This window comes from Montipora foliosa, chromosome 3 (assembly GCF_036669935.1).
Source record: "Montipora foliosa isolate CH-2021 chromosome 3, ASM3666993v2, whole genome shotgun sequence".
Lineage (NCBI taxonomy): Eukaryota > Metazoa > Cnidaria > Anthozoa > Scleractinia > Acroporidae > Montipora > Montipora foliosa.
In genome coordinates, this window is record NC_090871.1 from 26423170 (window position 1) to 26442372 (window position 19203).

Sequence of the window (19203 nt, forward strand, 5' to 3'; positions counted from 1 at the left end):
AACAAGATGGCGCCCAAGAGGGCTAGGATTAGGGAGTGCCTGAGGAACATGAAAACAATATTACCATACGTGCCAACTCTCCCGGATTACCCGGTCTCCCGACGACTCTGTGAACCTTTTAAGACTTTGCTCCCTCGGCCGAAGCGGAAAATACCATAACACTCTTTGTTTGCCCCTCCAAATTTTGAATGAGCGTTGTTTCCTGTTTCTCTTGGGACTTCGTATGGTCCAAAGGGACTTCGTATGGTCCCAGTGCTTGTTCAAAATTTGGGTGGACAAACAAAGAGTATTATGGTATTTTCCATTTTAGCCAATTGTAAGCTCAAAATGCATCCCCAAGTTTTAAAAAAAATTTGAGTTTTTCCAATTTGTTTTCATCTTTTCTTAATGCATTTCTTCATCTCTGAGTTTCAAACACACGTTGATAGAACTAAACATAGGGTCATGCATGAAGCCATTTCCCAGTCCAAGTTTGGACAAAATCCCAGTCCCAGTGACAAGTTATCTTAGGGAGCATTTACAAAAACTTGTTGGGAGTGGGGGGGGGGGGGGGGGTGGACTGGTGAGAAATTATCTACTATCTAAATATTTTGGAGGACCCCTGCTCTCTGCATTAAACATTTTCAGGAACCCCCTTTTTGTATCCCTAAGGACTATAAACTGTAGGCCCGGTCTCACAAATATCTTCCATGTTCATTAGTTCCCTGTGGGACGTTAAAGAACCCACCCACTATTTGAGAATGATGGGGGATGAAGTTCCCAACTTGTTGTGGCTGCCCTCTCTGAGTATATGGGTCGGTGGGTATAGCAGGTCCACATCAGCTGAATAGCTGCCAAAACTTCAACCTGCACAAACAGACAGCCTCAAACTACCTCATGGCCACAAACCAATACATGATGCAGAAGTCAGAAGAACAAGCAAATTAAGGCAAAAACAGAAAAACGCCTTCAAATCTTGAGCATGACGATGTGCTAAGATTTGCAGAAAAAGACAAGGCAAACAAAACCTTCAAATGCTACCTAGGGAACCTTGTTTGCCTCATTCAAAGACAAAGAGAAAATCAAAGGTTTCAATAAGGAAGGGATATTGCAGCACAAATTACTATAATTTTGAGTGGTACCCTTTGCCAAATATGTAGAGTTTGGAATATTGCACAGCCCAAAACTTAGACATGTATGCTGTTTATTTATTAGCCTTCTACAATATCTTAATTTTTTGACTTAATGTATTAAATGGTAAGCGATTTTATTTTTACTTTGTGTGATACTTGCGTGACATGAAAGACAAGAATTGGCTCTCTGTTTAACCAATAAAAATTCTTGACATAAGTGCCCTGTTTTCCTGCAAATTTCCCGTTCAAGATTCACAATGGTGCTAGATTATTCTTGTATACTGAAGGAGGTGCTGGGGAATGGCTTGGGGGATGGGAGTGGGAGTGGGGGAGAGGGTGGATTGATCATGAGGCGAGGGGAGGGGAGGGGAGGGGAGGGGAGGTTGGGGAGACTAGATTGAAATATCTCCAGCCTTAAGATCTCTGATCTCTAGAGGTTGGCACCTCTGTATGACTCCCCTGAAAATCTGCCATTTTTCATAACATCCCTACTCCAGGTCTTTCACTATATTGTGAGTGACAGACCGTCCCATTACTCATCTAAATGTGAATTTGGAGACGTTTTCTCGTCTTAAATTCACACGAGACGAGGAACCTGTCGGTCTAATTTTCTGTCTCAGACGAGATTTTTGTCTCTAACTTGTGAAAACGGCTAATGATGATAGTGTTTACCATCACTTTCAATTTTTGATGTCTCGGGCTTGCCTTGCTGAGTACAAGTGCTTTGCAAAGTGGTAAGGCCATAAATCTAAGCAAATGTTGGTTTTTGGTGAAAGGGGAGAATAGGAACATTGGACAACAGCCTGATGTCTAGCAAATTTAAGTACTGTGTTTTTTACAAGTAGCTGACAGAATCTGTATTTGGCTCGAGTCCATTATTTCCCCTTTCGGTAAAGTGAAACATCCTTATTAGTTATTCAAGGTTGCATGTAATGGTTTTGTTTTCTTTACATTTACAAGGTCGTCAAAAACAAATTTATCCTCCAAAATTTAAGATCATGGTGTTCAAAAGCAAAATACATGTATAGCTTGATGCAAAGAAATAGTTACCCTGTTCCTTTTGCTGTTCTCAATGTAAGCAGTTGTTTGCAGTTTCAACCATTTATTTTATTGACAGACTCTTGTCACCACTTTCATGTTCTTCAGGTCTTTTTCCTGCTCTCTGGTCTCCTTTGCAGCCGCTCGTGCCGAAGTCAAGCAATGCTCAGACTGCATAACTTCAGCCTTAGCAGTTGCAAAGGAGACTACCTCTTCTCTGGATTGTGACTTGGTTTGGGTGTATATGTATGTATTTCTGGTCTTGTATATAGATAAACCAGGGCACCTGTGCAATCTGTATTAGGCTCATGCAGGATAGGAGGCCAGGGTATTATGGTAGTGATGGTCTGAAGGCACCTGAGGATATTTTGTTTTTCAAGGAGACAAAGGGAAAGGGGAAACGACCTGCAAAAGGACATCAAGCCAGTGAGGATGAACCTAAGTCCAAGAAAGCTAAAACAGAAAGCTCAGCTGATGATGAAGAGCTTGATGAAGAATCAAATAACAGTAGTGATGGTGGAGAGGACACTGATTTCTCATGTTCAGCTACAGATAGGTGAGTAGAAAACTTCTTGGTTTGAAAGGAACGGTTAATTTGCATGACTTCAGAGACCAAATTACCATTATAGTTAAACCTGGTTTCAACAACTACAGATTACAGATTGTCTTTCTACAACAATAATATTGTAAGCGGTCAGTATACATGTAAAATGCAGACTACAGATTGCAGATTAGGTTTAATTTGCAGACTAGGTACAAAATGCAGACTGCAAACTGGGTTTAAAATGCAGACTAAGGCCTAAACTGTCACATCGTTTGATATGCAATATATTTTCAAGTGACCATAGGGTCACGCAATGTTGGTCTCGTTTTCTCTGCCATGAAAAATTTCCTGCTAGGCCTATTTCCTTCTAAAACTTATGCTTGCATTCAGAATTTGTATTTGTTTAATCTGAGGCATGAACGTTTGGTGATGTGCTTCACGGCTCACCTTAAAGGGAATTAGAATTAAACCTTTTGCCGATTGTCGATTGTCATATGATACAAATAAAGACACATTACTTTGCTTGCACGTGTTACTAAGCTTTGGCGTTGTTCGGCATGGCGGTGATTTCAGCTACAGATGGCTTTCATTGTCACGCAAAAAAAAAAAAAAAAGAAAAAAAAATTGAAACCGTTCAATGAAAAAAATTTGGAATGTTGTAGGAGACAAATTCATAAACCACCTCTCCAATTCTCCGGTCTGTGTGTTTCATCAAAACACCTTGTGAATTTGATTTTAGAATGTGATGGCATCACTGTGAAAACTTTCTATTGAGTGCCCGTGTGTCCTCATAACATCTGCCGGACCGATTTTGGAAAACGTATTTAGTATGGATGAATACATATATAAGTTTGAAATGGGAGAGGCTGCTGTGGAAAATAGGAGGAAAGGAAAAAAAGTTATATCCGATGTAATTATCATGCTAAGAAAATGAAACAGAACATATTTTTTAAGTGGCACATATATTTTGTGAATGATTTTTAAACAATGCGACAATTTAGACCTCAGTCTGCATTCTAAACCCAGTCTGCAGTCTGCATTTTGTACCTAGTCTGCATTTTTAAACCCAATCTGCAATCTGCAGTCGGTTTCCTGGAAAACGAGGATCGAGGATAAGGGATCAGGGATCAATACTGATGATGATGATAATAATAATTTAATTTAATAATTTATGTAGGGCTCATGTACATGCGTATTCTAAAGTGGTTTACAATTCCTTTATAAAAACTAATTAAATTAAAATACCATTATAAAATCTTTATAACTGCAATAATCTAAGTAAAATAAATGTAAAAAAATTAATGATGTAAATAAATAAGGAAATAAATAAATAAATGAATGCCTTAAAATCGTGCTAAAAAGTTTAAATTGAGGAGATTGAAGAGAGATAAAATGACCAGATTGTATTATAAGTAATTAATTGGGTAAAGGTTCGATTTGTAATTGATTAAATGAAGGCTTCATTAAAAAAATATGTTTTCAGATTTGTTTTAAAACTTTCGATAGAGGCATTATTTCGAATAGAGAAAGGGAGGGATTTCCAGACTCTAGGACCAGCGAGCGCAAAAGCACAGTGGCAATAGGTATTAAATATAGTAACCGGAATCACAAGAAGTCCTATAGAGCATCACTGCATAGAGAGTACAGTGCAGCTTGGAGATAAGCGAACCAAAATATACGCAAAAAACGCGCATACGCAAAACGTGTAAACGCGTCAAAAAAAACGCGGATGCGCGTCCACACATACGCAAAAAGGCTCATTAGTATTTATGAGCTCTCCCTTTGTCTTTCTTTTGTCGCCTTGTCTTTGTTCAGTTTCACTCGTTTACGGTGTGGTGAATGTGAAAATAATTTCCGTGTTCTCTGGTCGGTGCGCAAAAAAATCTCACCATATGCTTATTCTAATGGCGCAAAGTCCCTCTGGCTGGATATTTGTGTTTCAAAGCCAAAGAAAAAATCATCAAGTTTCCTTTTGGAGAAATATAAACCTAGCGACAAACTGCACACAAGAACCTTTTTAACATCGAAATTTACATGAAAGCGTTGAGAGCGATATCAAAACAAACTTCGCGCCGCGCCGGTGCTTCCGTTAAGTCGTAAACTGAAAAACACTACTCGTAAGCAAAGGGCTCGTCATTAGCAGTTTTGTACAGCCATTCATCATTTAACGTTGAGTATTTAACTCCTTCTGTCGTTTTGGATGTGAATACTTAAGTAAAGCGTGACGCTCACCGAAAGGTGAAAAAATACAAACAACTTTCGGGTCCAAGGGCCATTGCGTCTGTCACTCGTTAAACTTAACAACACAACTCTTTAGCAAAGGGCTCATCATTAGCAGTTTTGTACAGAAATTCATCATTTAAGGCTGAGCATTTTGCAGCTTGAGTTGTTTTGTTGTAAATTTATCAGTAAAGAATGATTTTTTGGCGTGGATTTTCAGCCCAACAGTGAAATCACACACTTTTGCCGGCACGTGACATAATGATTTTAATTCATGTAATATCCACATCTCCAGTCCTGTTGGGTACGATTTTCTGATTTCAACGGGTACAATGCTTTCACTTCAGACACAAATTTTTTCTTCAAAGGCTCAATGATGCGCTGATCACATTTATAGGATTTTTCTGCAAGGAAAATTATTGGGTTAATTTTGGGCACGCGCCTGCGAGAGACCATGATGTGATTCGGGACATAATTCGCTGATTCAAACGGTGAAATGCTCTCAGTACAAAGAAAAGATTTTTTTAAAAACTTTCTTTGATATGCCAATCGAATTATTTTGATTTTTTTACAAGGAATTATTGGACTTTGCATGCGTCGGCAAAAAGTCATCGTGAAATGACTGTAAATACCGCGTCACGGCAAACACTGAAAAAATCATGTCTTCGGTTTTTCGGGTCATAATTTGCTGATTTAATTTCGCTGGTCTCTCGAGACCTTTGTTGCATGTTAAGGGTATTAAACTTCGAAATAATGCCCTGTGGACGCTTTCATTGGCGGCATTTGCAGATCGAATTTGACAGTAATCACAGCCACATACTGTATGCAAATTTTCGACATGTCAGCAGTCACGCAATTTATTCTTTTGTTTCCGCAAACAATGCAGGAAAAGCAAAATTATGGTTATGAATAACAAAGGCACAAACGCGTATACGATACGCAATTTTAGACGCGTCAAAAAAAACACGCACCAACTTGGATGTTGTCAATGTTGACCTTAGCTAGCTGTTGGTGAGACCCAATAATCAATACTTCAGTCTTGCCATCGTACAACATGAGCTTATGCAAAGACATTTAACTATGCATGTCACAAATATACTCCTCCATCACTTGAGTAGCTTCCTCCTGAGATGTATCTGATCCAGCATGAGAAGATGGATACGGTTGCGTATCATCAGCATACCCATGCATACTTGGTAAATGTTTTTTCACAACTTGGGAGAGACGCGAGGCATACATGATAAATAAGATAAACAAGTTGGATTTGATTCACCAGTTCTAGACCAATTTTCTTTAGAAGAGGAGCAATCAATGCAACCTTCTAGTTATCGGGAACAGGCCCAATTTCCAGACAGGAGTTAATCATGTTGGTGATAATTGGCATGAGCTCATCCACGCACTCCTTGACTAGCCAAGTGAGTATAGGGTCCAAGAGACAGCGAGCATTAGATGATGAACGAATAATGTCATGCACTTCCTCGATGGAGACAAGTGAGAACTGCTCTAGATTAGCAGTAGGTTCAGGCACTATGTAGTCTGGAGGTGGAGCATCTATACTGTCAATTTTTTCTCTGAAAACCGTCCGCCGTTTGCTGTGGAGAATCATAAGGCGGTACGGTAGTAGCTTATGAGAATGCTATTTACAAACACAGTTAACCACTTGAAATGATTTTTTAGAGTCTCCTGCGCAATCTTCGACCAAATGAGCATAGTGTTTCATCGTGGCATCCTTCAGATGCGACAAGCACCTTGCTCTGAACAGGCGCATGTTTATCAAAAATGGAACACAGAGTGTGATCATAGCTGGAAGCAGGTTTGCAAGCAGGAAGTTCATACAAGTCTGAGTAGGTAATATCCTCCTTAAAAGCCTCTAGATCAATATCCTTCCAGTAGCAGCAGAAGGAATAGCCAACACGCACTCAAGCTTGTTGCTGATCACCTGATCTATAAAAACTTCCGTCGTATTCCGTATAGATCGCACATTGACATTTCCGAAGGAGAGGGACTTTTTTGGAGGGGGTAGTTTGACACGCCGAAGGGGAAGGGGCTGGACAATCTGCGAGCCATGCAAATATTGCATTTAAGTCTAAGCACTCATTTCAAATAGCACTGATAAACAGTTATTAAGACTAAGCATCCATTTTAAAATGGTTAGCTTTCAATAACTGAGTGTTGCTTAGCAGGTGTCACAGAAGAACGCACACGTCCCACTGAATGCACGCCACTGCGACAGACAGGAATGCTGTTGTTACTATCATAATTGCAACTTGCAGAGGTGCAAACTTGAATATTTAATAAGTCATGTGAAGAGTTATGGTAAAGTTTGCTACAAGCCTAGAAGGCCCATCAGGCCGGTGCTTATCTCTGGTATCTGTAGCATGAAGGGATTAGGCGTATTTCTACTCCCCCCTAGATGGGATGGCAGTCCATTGCAGGGCTACCCCTAGCATTAGATTCGCCGGTACCCATTTATACACCTAGGTGGAGAGAGGCACCGTGAGAGTAAATTGTCTTGCCCAAGAACACAACACAATGTCCCCAGCCAGGACCCGAACCCGGACCACTTGATCCCGAGTCGAGTGCACTAACCACAAGGCCACCGCACCTCCCACCTGCTAGTAGATGTATGCCGCAAAATCCCTCCAATTCTTGATGTCATGTAGCTAATAGTTGGCAATTTAGCTTTCCTCCGTCCAGCCTTGCATCCATGTCGTGTCGATCTTGATTTCAAAATTCCGAGCTTGGACAAATTTTGCCACAGCAGCCGGTCGAGTCGGGTTTTAGATAAGGTTGTCGAAACTGAGAGAAGAACAGATCACGAATAAATAGTGGCCATCAAAGGTTTGGGAGACAAAGTGAAACTGAATGATATAAAATGAAAGCCGAAATTATCAAATAATGATATAAAATTGTAGGAAAATTACGGAGGTAGAAAAGACGTGTGCTGCCTGTTTGCTCCAACCCCAAGTTACAGTTTAGTGTTACAGGAGACAAAAAATAAAAATAAAAATAATCATAATAATGATAATAATAGGAAAACTAAAAAAAAAAAACTAAAAGAAAAATAACAGAAATTTGTACTGTTCAGCTTTCCATGAGTTTCGTGTTAAATCCTCTTTTTGTTTTTTGACGGGAAGGCTTACATTTGTATGTTATTCAGCAAAATGCCAGGAAGGCATCGCGAGTTCTTGTTTGCATCAGTCAGCACTGCTTGTATACACTACGTGAGTACATGGCTTGATAATGTGTGTTAGCTGTGGTTCAGTAGCTGTAGTGATGGCCGAAATATAAACAGATTTGTCAAACTTAAGTACAACACACTAATTCACAAACACGCCATGCTTCTCCACTTCTGTACATCATATAGTAATCACCAAATGTCTCTTAAGCTAAACACTACAGTAGCAGCCAACCCCTACAGACTCAGCGAAATTTCAATCTCGTAAACAGCCAGTTGAGACCACTTTTTCTTGGATCAAAATGAAACAAGAACAAAAAATCATACTTCTTGCTATTTGTGGTTAGTTCCCCACGTTCATCGTATTTTTATTTTTTTGAAGAGAGGTTATAAACACTCTGTGGCTTCTGACTTTTTTGTTCAGTATGTCTAGGAAACAAGCGCAGGAAACAGGTTGTTTGGTTCGGGTTCAGTTGCCTGGAGTGAATTCGCTGCATTGATGTGGGAAAAACACTCGACTGATTGTGTGAAGAGATGTACTGTATCGCACTACTTCACGCTTTCTTAGAATTCTGCATTTGATTGAAGAGTACACTTGACAATCGATGCCCTTTGAATGTGAAGAATGCTCGCCTCCCAATAAGCAGTGTTCTCCACAAGTCACAAGTTTCAATATTTTAGGTTTGTTTGACCACAATCATACATTGTGTACTTGATACAGTCTTAACTCTGGTGCTCTCAATCACTGCAAAAATCTCACACTATCGCAACTATTTCGAAATTTACATCAGCGCCCTATATGTAGGTCACTTAGGAATTTCTGGTATCTGTTATTCTCTAATTGATTTGTTTAAGATTCATACATGTAATACCCTAGAGATTTAGGAAACAAAACTGATAATCACACAGTCAACGACTTTCATCTTCATCATGAATATGGAATATAAGGTTACCTTTTCTGTTTTCGAAAATTGGAAAAAGGGTTTTGTGATGTTTAAGAGGAACTTTTTCAGATTTTGTGTCCGGTAGCCCGAGTAGTTACCCCTCAGGGGCAGTTATGGGACAATGCTATTGTTCTCGTTTTATTTAAATAAAAAAAAAGCTTTAGTTTAACTTGCGATCGATCGCTGATCCTTGATCCTCGATTCTTGATCCCCTATCCCCTATCCCCGATCCCCAATCCCCGATCCCCGATCCTTGATCCCCGATCGTGGTTTTCCAGGAAACTTCTGCAATCTGTAATCTGTAGTCTGAATTTTATACTGACTGTATTGTACGCTTCTTCACCTGGTGCAGGTTAATGGTGTACACAGGTGCATTACATCGGTAAAGAAAAAGCAGTTACCTAAGCTATAGTAACGAGAAAATGCATTGGAAAGTGATGATAAAATAAGGGCCAGACCAAACAAGGACAATAATTTATTATACAGTTTACGGAAGGTTTATAGGTAGTTTCATTCTTACATTGTGTGTAATATGTTTCGATGTGGGGCAGTTTATAGCTCAAAATTGTACAATACGGCTCACTAAAATTAAAAACGTAGGGCTGTCCCCTCTACAGACCACCCCAAAACATCATAGAAATAAAAATAAGTAATTAAAAATAAAATAACTAACAACTGAAGATTTTACTTACATGTACCAGTTGTCTGGAAAGACCACTCGTGTCAGCAAAATCTCAACCCATTGCGCTTCAGAAATTTAACAGACTAAGGGTGTGTTTTTTTGAGAAAATCCAAAAACAGATTTGTGATCTTGGCTCAAGGGATTGGCAAACAAAGAAACCCAGAGTTGTGTGCAATTTCAAAAAACAAACAAACAAACAAAAAAACCGCTGTTAACTGGGTTGTTTTGAAGAAATTCTTCGATGAAAATGCCACCAGAAAAAATTATGCCATAGTGATCAATAAAAAGAAATGACGTAAAACATGCGTGCTAAGGTACAAATTGATTACAGAGGGTATTTTTGCAGTTTATTATTTAGCTGTAGGAAAGGTGCTAACAATATTATTGCTGTCAAGACACTTTTAGTGTAATTTCTGGTGTGAAATTTGCAGGTAACTAACTATTTTCAACCTATTCGTGTCTTCAATCGTACATGTACAGTAGCTGTTGTGTATCATTTTTGCATGGAAAACAGCTTGTCAAAAATACTCTTTTTTCAAATCCTTTCCCCAAAAAACGCTGAAGTGGTGAATCTCAAAAATCCGGATTTAGATTTGATCCAAAGTATCCTTCTTGAGTTAGGATACTTTGGATTCATGATCTGTTTTTGGATTTAACCAAAAAAACCTAAAATCTGTTTTTGGATTCAAGAATCCGTTTTCGGAATTTCCCATAAAAATGCACCCAAAGGCTCAGTCAGGCTCGGGTGCAAGGTATGTTAATTAATCACACATTGCCACTTCCTTTACTGTGAACCGGAGTGCTTCAAAAAAGAGCGATAATAACTACGCTTTAAATAATTGTGTTCCTTTGTGTTTTCTTTCCCTGTGCCATTTTGTTTGGATCATTCCCCTACAGGGTTATGAGCACTGGCCAGCCCCAGGCTTCACCTCTCTCTCTCTGACCTGAACAAAATGGCAATAGGACTTAGTTATTGGACCAATTGGTCAATGGAGCAATCAGTCAACAAGGCTTGGATTTTCAGGATTTTATTGAAAACAATAATGTGGTAATCTGAAGTTGCAATTGCAAAATTTAAGAATATTGTAAACAAATCCCTTTCTAACGAGAAAGCCAGAAAAAGGGTAATGAAATAAAAAGTACTTACATCTGCCAAGCCTTGTCAGGTACAGATTTAAAGTGAGAAACATGCACACTTCCAGTTGGTTACTCACGTTAAAAGAGCCTCCATCATCAAGAAGGTGTGTGTCTTCTCCAAACTTTTGTTGACTTGTTCTGAACAGTGATGAGTTTCGTAGAACTCCTGAATCATGCACTGACCCTGGCCAGCCACGGAATGTATCAAGAAGCACCATATTATCATCACAAACAAACTTGAAATAAAATGAAAATGAAAAATACTTTGCCATATAGTTCTAGGTCCTGTTTATACAGACAAAGGTTGTCCCTGGGCCGGCTAGGACAGTTACACTAATACTGACTAATTGAATATTTTATCAAGTTGCCTTTACCTCAAATTTCTGAAACCTTGGCTGGCACTCCGGTATGACCATGAACTCCATGACTTATGCATAACAATCACTTTGTAGTGAATTTACATGTATGTAATAAGTTACCGGTAAGTTTAAAAAAATATATATTTTCCTAGTAGCTTTGTAAGAAGACAGTGTTTTGTCATAATCCCAATTAAATTACTTGCAACTGAAGAGCATGGAATTTTTTTCTGCACACATATGCCTGTGGTTCCTCCATTCGTGCCCTTATTCAGGGTCATAACGTGGTATATGGGATCAGGGATCAAAGGCCTGAAAAGGGCCGGGATCAGAGATCACAGCCCTGGGATTTGGATTCACAACGTGTGGGATCGGGATCAGCAGTATTTTTCGTGGAATCAGAGATCAGGGATCGCATTTTTGCGGGTTCAGGGATCAAAATTCTCATCATTTTTGGGATCAGGGATCAAAATTTTGGGTAAAAATATGGGATCATTTACGAAAAAATATACCTCGTTACGACCCTGCTTATTCGTGTGAGAGTGCCATCAACAGCTCCCACAACACCAGGAAATCTGCCCATACTGTAGATTGATCTCTAAAACTGTCATTGGTTTCTCTCATCCGTGCAGATGTATACATAAACGTAATAAAATAATTATTACATTTCATAAACCATGCAGCTGTAGCAGAGCTGTTGAAATACCCTTGGTCAAGTTGTCGGCAACGTTTAATAAAGTAAGGCAGTGTGACCAATTTTCGGGGGAGGAGTTAGATTGAATCTCAGTTTTCCAAAATTTGGTGAGGTCGGCAGGCTCGGCTAGACAGATGTGAAGGACTTGTTTGGTTTCAGGCTGAGCATCCTCTGAATCTGACCGGAAGATGACCCACCCCAGAGGGCTTCTTCTGGCAATGAGACCATCTTTGATCTTTGTTTCTCGAACGTGGAACCGAGGATCATTAATTGCAATCAGAAGATCGATTGGACCTTATTTATGGTAAAGCTTCTCTGTGGGTATTTCCAGGACACTTGATATGTGATCTATGTTTAATTTGGGGGAGTCTTCGGATATCTCGGAAATTCCCATGTCTTGAATTGTTTGAATTAACTTTGGAAATCATGCTGTCAGCATACAATGTCACCTTGTACACTTTCTTGTCGAGCTCTTCTTCAACTCCGCCAACTTTATCACAATCTTGAACGTCTTGCGCTGTAGTCCTAGCTGCATGGCGCGTGCACTTTGGATTAGACTGACTTGAGCTCCACTATGGTAGAACACGTTAGTTTCCGTAAAATCGCCTTGTTTTCCTTTCATGATGCCAGATATCACGGGCAAAGTGGACCTGCTGGTGTCTTCAAGTTGGATAAAGGCCACATTCAGGGTATTTGAACTTTCTTCATGGAGTAGCTTGTAAGCTATCCAGAAAACCCGCAGAAAGTCAAATCTTCGGTTGTTATTTTTTTACTTTACATAATTATTTTGGGGCAATAAATTTTATTTCTGTGCTGTTTTTGGGTGGTCAGTAGAGGGAATTTGCACGGGTAGTCGATGGACCCAGTCCATAAGGGGGTCCACATGCCAGGGTCAGTGTTTTCGTGTCATCCGGCCAGAACAGCTGTCTTTTGCAGGCTGTTGCTGCGACACTCAATCTCGATGGCTAGGTCTTTTAGAGCCTTATTAAGGTTGCTCTTTACCCATCCAAGTGAACAGACTATGATTGGGATAATTGTTACCTGCTTCTGCCATAACCTGGAGAGTTCTATGGCTAGATCTTTATAATGGTCAACCTTCTCCCTGTACTGCCTATCAATAGTGGCATCCCACGGTACAGCTAGATCTTATATTAATAATATTATTTTTACTGCATCATGAAGTTTTGGGCATTGTGTATTGTCATCTCTCCTCTTTTCCTTACCGGTAATGCTAGTAAGGTACCTAAACAATGTTTGAGCCATTTTACATGCTGGGGAAACAATGTGGTGTAATTTTGAAGACGATCTGTCCAAACCAGGAACACCGTCTCTCCCTCAAAATAGCGAATGTCATACTAGACAACTGGTTATATAAGTAGCTGTCCCCAATCTGTTGCATTGGACATTGTGTGATTTCAACACATTTAGGTTTTTTGTGTTGTTCTACCTTGTGGCACCAAAAAGAATCATTATTATTGCACTGGTCCTGTTTCAGAAAGTGGAATTTCAAAATCTCCAGCTGGAATGTAAATGGGATTCGTGCATGGTTGGTAAGTATAAGTGAAAGAGGTTAATGGGTGATTCTGCAGGCTAGGTAGCTATGTTTTTGTGAAATTTCAAGGTCTGTTAACCCATTGACTCCCCATTGATGAGTAAAATCGTCTGGCGTTAGACAGAGTAAAATACTAAGTCTGGCGGGTTTAGGCCGGTTTGGATGTCACAGGGTTAAAGAAAGTATGTTTTTTGGTTTCTTTTAAAACTCATGCGGTTCAAGAAAAAATTATTGCCAAACTGGTGAATTGCAAAGTACATTTCACTGGAAAAACTGATGTCGCACTCATTGCTTCGTGATTCATGCGATATCGGTTTTTAGCGTAAAATTTACCGTGGAATTCACTAGTTAGGCAATGAATATTTCTATAGAAGAAAGCAAAGGAAATAATTTGATTATTAAAGCAGCAACCGTGCACTGGTGGCTCAGTTGGTTGAGCACCGGGCTTCCATGCGGGAGGTCGTGAGTTCGACTCCGGCCAGACCAACACTCATGGGCTTTAAATAACTGAGGAGAAAGTGCTACCTTTGTAATTACATCCGCAAATGGTTAGACTTTCAAGTCTTCTCGGATAAGGACGATAAGCTGGAGGTCCGGTCTCACAAATAACTTCCATGTTCTTTAGTTCCCTGTGGGACGTTAAAGAACCCACACACTATTCGAGAAGAGTAGGGGATGAAGTTCCCGGTGTTGTGGCTGTCCTCTGTGTGTATATGATATGGTTGGGTGGGTATAGCAGGTCCACATCAGCTGAATAGCTGCCAAAACTTCAACCTGCTTCAACAAACAAACAAACATCAAAACACGGACAATTCGAAACCTTTTATTTTCATAAACCCTACAGGCAGTAGAATAAATAACCAGGGAGCTCCGCTTTTAGGCTTGGCTAAATCTATATTTTTAATTATTATCCTCCGTTTTGGGCAAGCAGGATAATTCTGTCTTGAGGTAGCTAGATTGCTTCTCCTGAACGTGCTAAGCTGTTTGAACTTACCTCTCCGGATACGGGTGGGTATCACACTAAATGACTTGTATCACTTGGAAAAAATATCAAGCCATATACGTATTTTAGCTCCAAATTCAGTGCGGTAAAAAATGGTTTGCTTACCTTTTACCTACGGGGACGGACTACACGTACAGAAATACAGGAAATAATGTATTACAGTAGAACGACAGGCAGAGTTAAGTTTCTGATTTTCATTTTTGAGAGGTGACAGTTAGGTACTCCCAGATCTATTTCTACTAATCTTTTCTTATCGAATAACAAATGGGCAATCTGAGTTTCACGGATAATACAGCCTGACAACTTTCTCGTTACAGCAGCGTAAATGAATAAACTGGGTTTTCACTTTTTCTCGCTCACTCACGCCACACTATTGGGGATAATCAAACCAGGCTAATGTCTGAATCAGTCGCACCAGGGCGACAAAATGGTTGTCTCGCATTGTCTCGCTCAGTTCTTGCCTTAGAAACAGCTTTATGACCCAAATCGGGCCCGAATAGGGCCCGAATCGGGCCAAAATCTCGGTCAGTCAGGCCACAAATTTTTGTAAGGGTGGTCACTGGCTGGTTTACAAATGTACTGTCATCTGTTTGTCAGAAATTGTCCTCTCACCACCCGCTATTCAGCCTTGATTTTCACTCATACCCTTGTAAAAGGCAAGAGTGACAGCCACTTAGATTTGATTAGTCCAGGCATCTACTTCAAAAGTAATTGAAACCGCTTATTTCCCCATGCTTTGGTGAGGTAAGCTGCATGAACAAGGAACAGAAAATATAATGCAACTCCACCTTAAATTTCTGAACCACAAGTGTGTCTTTAACCCATTGGCTGCTGGGGGCTCCTCATTGACGAGTAAAATCGTCTGGTGTTAGACAGAGTAAAATACTAAGTATGGCCGGTTTAGGCCGGTTCCGGGGTGAAGGAGTTAAACATACTTTGATGTCATATTACAAGATCTTTATTGACTCACTGCTTGAAGAAAAGAACTCTAACTTATAATTAATTTTGCATGACTTGCTTGTTTTCTCTGGGATCAGAGCTAGGTTCCTTCCTAATATTTTCAAAGTATACTAATGGCTGATAATTATACTGTACTACCTAGAATTAGCCTTAGGGCTCAGAGAATGAAAAAAATGAGAAGACAGAGAATTAGTTGAAATTTAAATGCAGTCAGACAATAATTATTTATGATCTCAATCAATTAATATTATTTTACTCTGATTGTAAAGTAGCTGTCCAGGCTTATCTGAAGCATTGCCTTTCTTGAATAGCTGAACAGCACTAAGTTGCTGTATATTTTCTTGGTACGTTATCACCTTTGTCGTTGTTCTCAAGTATGGGCTCCTGAAACATGAATGCCGATGATGGAGGTTGAAATAATCCAAGAAGTGCTTCACGCTTTATTTGCAAGAACCATAAGTTCTTTCAAAGACAGACTTACTAGCCTTAACTTAATATTACCTATTAATTATTGGCTGGTCAATGAATTTCTAGACCTATTCTTTGTTTTTAAATGCAAACTAGGGTATATAAATATTTGCATTGGTAATTACGTTTCCTTTTGCACAGGGAGCTTGTGCCGTGGTGCCTCTGGGATTTTCCTTAATAATGTTTATGCTAAGACATCTCTTTTTAGAGATACGTTTTTTGTAAGAATATCAAATTTATGAAATGCCTTACCTTCTGATCTAAAATCTGAATCTAATGTTAATGTTTTTAAGAAGTTTAAAACATTGTACTTCACTCATATTAAATGTATATATAATCAACATTTACAGCAGATAAGTTTGAAAGCACAAGCGTCATCAGCATCGAATACAACACGTAACAGATTGTGTTGTATTCGACACGTACCTGCTGTAAATGCGTATCTGCTGTAAATGTCATAGGATTAGTAATTTACAGTAGGTAGATGTTCTTGTTGATTATATTTACTTTTAATATCTTCTATTTACAGCAGATAAGTTTGAAAGCACGAGCGTCATCAGCATCGAATACAACACATAATGATAGATTAAGTGCTGCATTCGATGATACATGTAGCGCTTGTTCTTTCAAACGTATCTCCTGTAAATGTCATAGGACTAGTAATTTACAGTAGCAAGATGTTCTTGTTGATTATACTTACATCTAATATCTTCTATGTTATTATTATTTTTTTATCCCAGCAGGTAGGGATTGGTATAGTTCATTTTTGTGTTCATGGTGTGAGTTGGGTTGGGTGATACACCTTGTGGGGGACTTTATAATGTTCTATGGTGTTGTCACCTGTCTTTGTTGGCAAATTGATTAAATAACTAAATAAATAAATAAATAAATAAATAAATAAATAAATAAAATAAATAAAATAAGTGGTGTTATTCTATACTTCAGGAATGGATGTGTGACATTTTATTTGAATTTATTTTTATACAGAAAAGTGGTTCTGACTCATATGTACAAAGCGAAGCTCCTGATATCTTTTGCGTACAAGAGACAAAATGCCAAGAAAGTGATGTTCCTAAGGTAAATGTTGATCTCTTGTGCATGATATTTCAGTATTTCTGTAGCTTGTTCTGTTGGGGAATATAAACCTTGTAATTGTAGTCAAGTCCAATTTATTCGGGCGTTACTAAACACAGGAACAAAATGGACTGGAACGGAATATACCGGAATAAACCAGAATGACTCTGGAATAAAGCCGAATGACACTGAAATGAGGCGGAATGAACAACAGTGGTACCGGAATATACCGGAATAAGCTTAATGACACCAGAATAAAGCTGATTAGGGTGGACTGGAATGACAAGGTTTGATTGGTAATACCGAGGTAACGTGTGATTGCTAAGTATCCATTGGTTCCTTTTGTAATTATCAATTTGATGTATTTGACAGCTGCGTCTGCATGAAAGTGAAAATCAAGTCCAAGGTACATGTAACCAGAGGATTTTCTCTTCTCGCCGCTTCACGACTCGTCTTCGCCAATTCGCGGCTTTCTCACGGCTCAAGAAAAACCTCTGGGCCCAGGGTAGCGATGGATATACCTGTCAAATTCTTTTCAAGCACTGAGTGCTCCAAATGTTACAAAAGGCAAAAACACATGCAATTCCCTTAGGGAATCACGTGACACAACAAAAGCTGACAGAAACAGGTTCATTCCGCTATATCCCGGTTTATTTGGGTGTCATTTGGCCTCATTCCGGTGTCATTCCGGCTCGTTCCAGTATATTAAAGAAGTGATGACGAATATTTGGTTAGGCTTCGTAAACTTCGTTTGTTATCTTTAGAGGATAGGAGATTTATGGCGGATGTTGTTGTTTTTTTTTTATAAGGTGGTTAATAATCATGTTCGCCTGACCCTTGATTCTAGGGTTCGGTTCTCAAGGGATGTTGACAGGGGATATGCATTGAGAAGTATGGATACTCCGAACCTTTTAACCAGTCTTTCTAGGACTAATTTATTTAAATTTAGTTTTATGAAGAGAATAGTTGGGGAATGGAATAGTCTCCCTCTTGATATTAGAGGAGCATCATCTGTGGAAGATTTTAAGTTGAAGGTTTCTACATTTTTAACTCTTTGAATTTTTGTATATATATTGTTAGTAGGTATATAGGTAGGTTGGAGTTTCCTCCTAGAATGGTGCTGTGGCACTTTTTGAAGATTCTTCCCATTTCAACACAATTCTTATGTAAATATTTTATTGATGTTTGTTGAAAAAGCTTTAATTAATTATTCTGGTACCATTCTTGTTCATTTGATTTCATTCCGGCATATTCCGGTTTATGTCGGGATATTCTGTTACTCAGCTGTGTTTAGTAATGCCTGCCGTCAAATGGGTCAAATTGATAATTACAAAAGGAACCAATGGCAACTTAGCAATCACGTGTTGCCTTGGTAAAATACTGTTCAAACCTTGTCATTCCGGTCCACGCTAATCAGCCTTATTCTGGTGTTCTTCTGGATTCTTCTGCCTTATTTTGGTGTCATTCTGTTTCGTTCCAGTACATTCCCATACCATTCTTGTTCATTCCGTCTCATTCCGGTGTCATTCGGCCTTATTCCAGAGTCATTCCGCCTTGTTTCAGCAAATTCCGATTTATTCTGGTACATTCTGTTCCATTCCATTCCGTTCCTGTGTTTAGTGACGCCCAATTTATTCTGCTAGGATACAAATCTTGCAACATTCTGCACTGTCCTTTAATTTTATTCCCTGTCAACTGTATGGAAATGTGGACAGATGTTTGTGATGCATGTTATTTTCTTTATGTTGATTTTTTTCCCTTAATATCCTTGCAATTTGTTGGTAAAAATCCCACAAGTTCATTGTTCAATACCAAAGTATGAAGGATTGAATTAAACCAAGATGACAAATCTTGCTGACACGAAAATAATGACATAAACATAGCCACTTCAACAAACTGGTCTGAAAGTGCAGGAAATCCAATAAACCAAACAGTATTAACACTAATTAATTAATTTGTTAATTCGTTAATTTGTAAACTAGACAACTTCAGGGTTTCTTTGAAAGCAGACTGCCATGCACATAGGCTTAATTGCGACGACTTGGCTTGCTTACATCATTAGTCAGAATGCCCAAAGTTTTGTAGTTATCATTCATTTTTTTTGACAATTATGGATGTAGTGAGTCCGGGCTTGCTTGTGTCCTGGCTTCCCCTCCACTGTGAACTCAGATGCCAAGCGCCATGCCATTTCCCCTTTGACCGAGGGACGTGCCCTTTTGAAGTCTCGCCGTAATTAAGAGT

The 19203-nt window shown here is 39.1% G+C and overlaps 1 protein-coding gene across 2 annotated transcripts in view; it reads left to right on the plus strand.

Annotated features, from left to right (window-relative positions):
- LOC137997183 (exodeoxyribonuclease-like) overlaps positions 1-19203 on the plus strand; it is a 44424-nt gene that overhangs the window by 414 nt on the left and 24807 nt on the right. Inside the window, exons 2-4 of one of the 2 annotated variants that reach the window (XM_068843027.1) lie at positions 2531-2706; positions 13401-13455; positions 16876-16965. In XM_068843027.1, the coding sequence (XP_068699128.1) occupies positions 2531-2706; positions 13401-13455; positions 16876-16965 (321 nt within the window). The remainder of the gene's footprint in view (positions 1-2530; positions 2707-13400; positions 13456-16875; positions 16966-19203) is intronic. The other variant, XM_068843028.1, reaches the window with a different exon arrangement.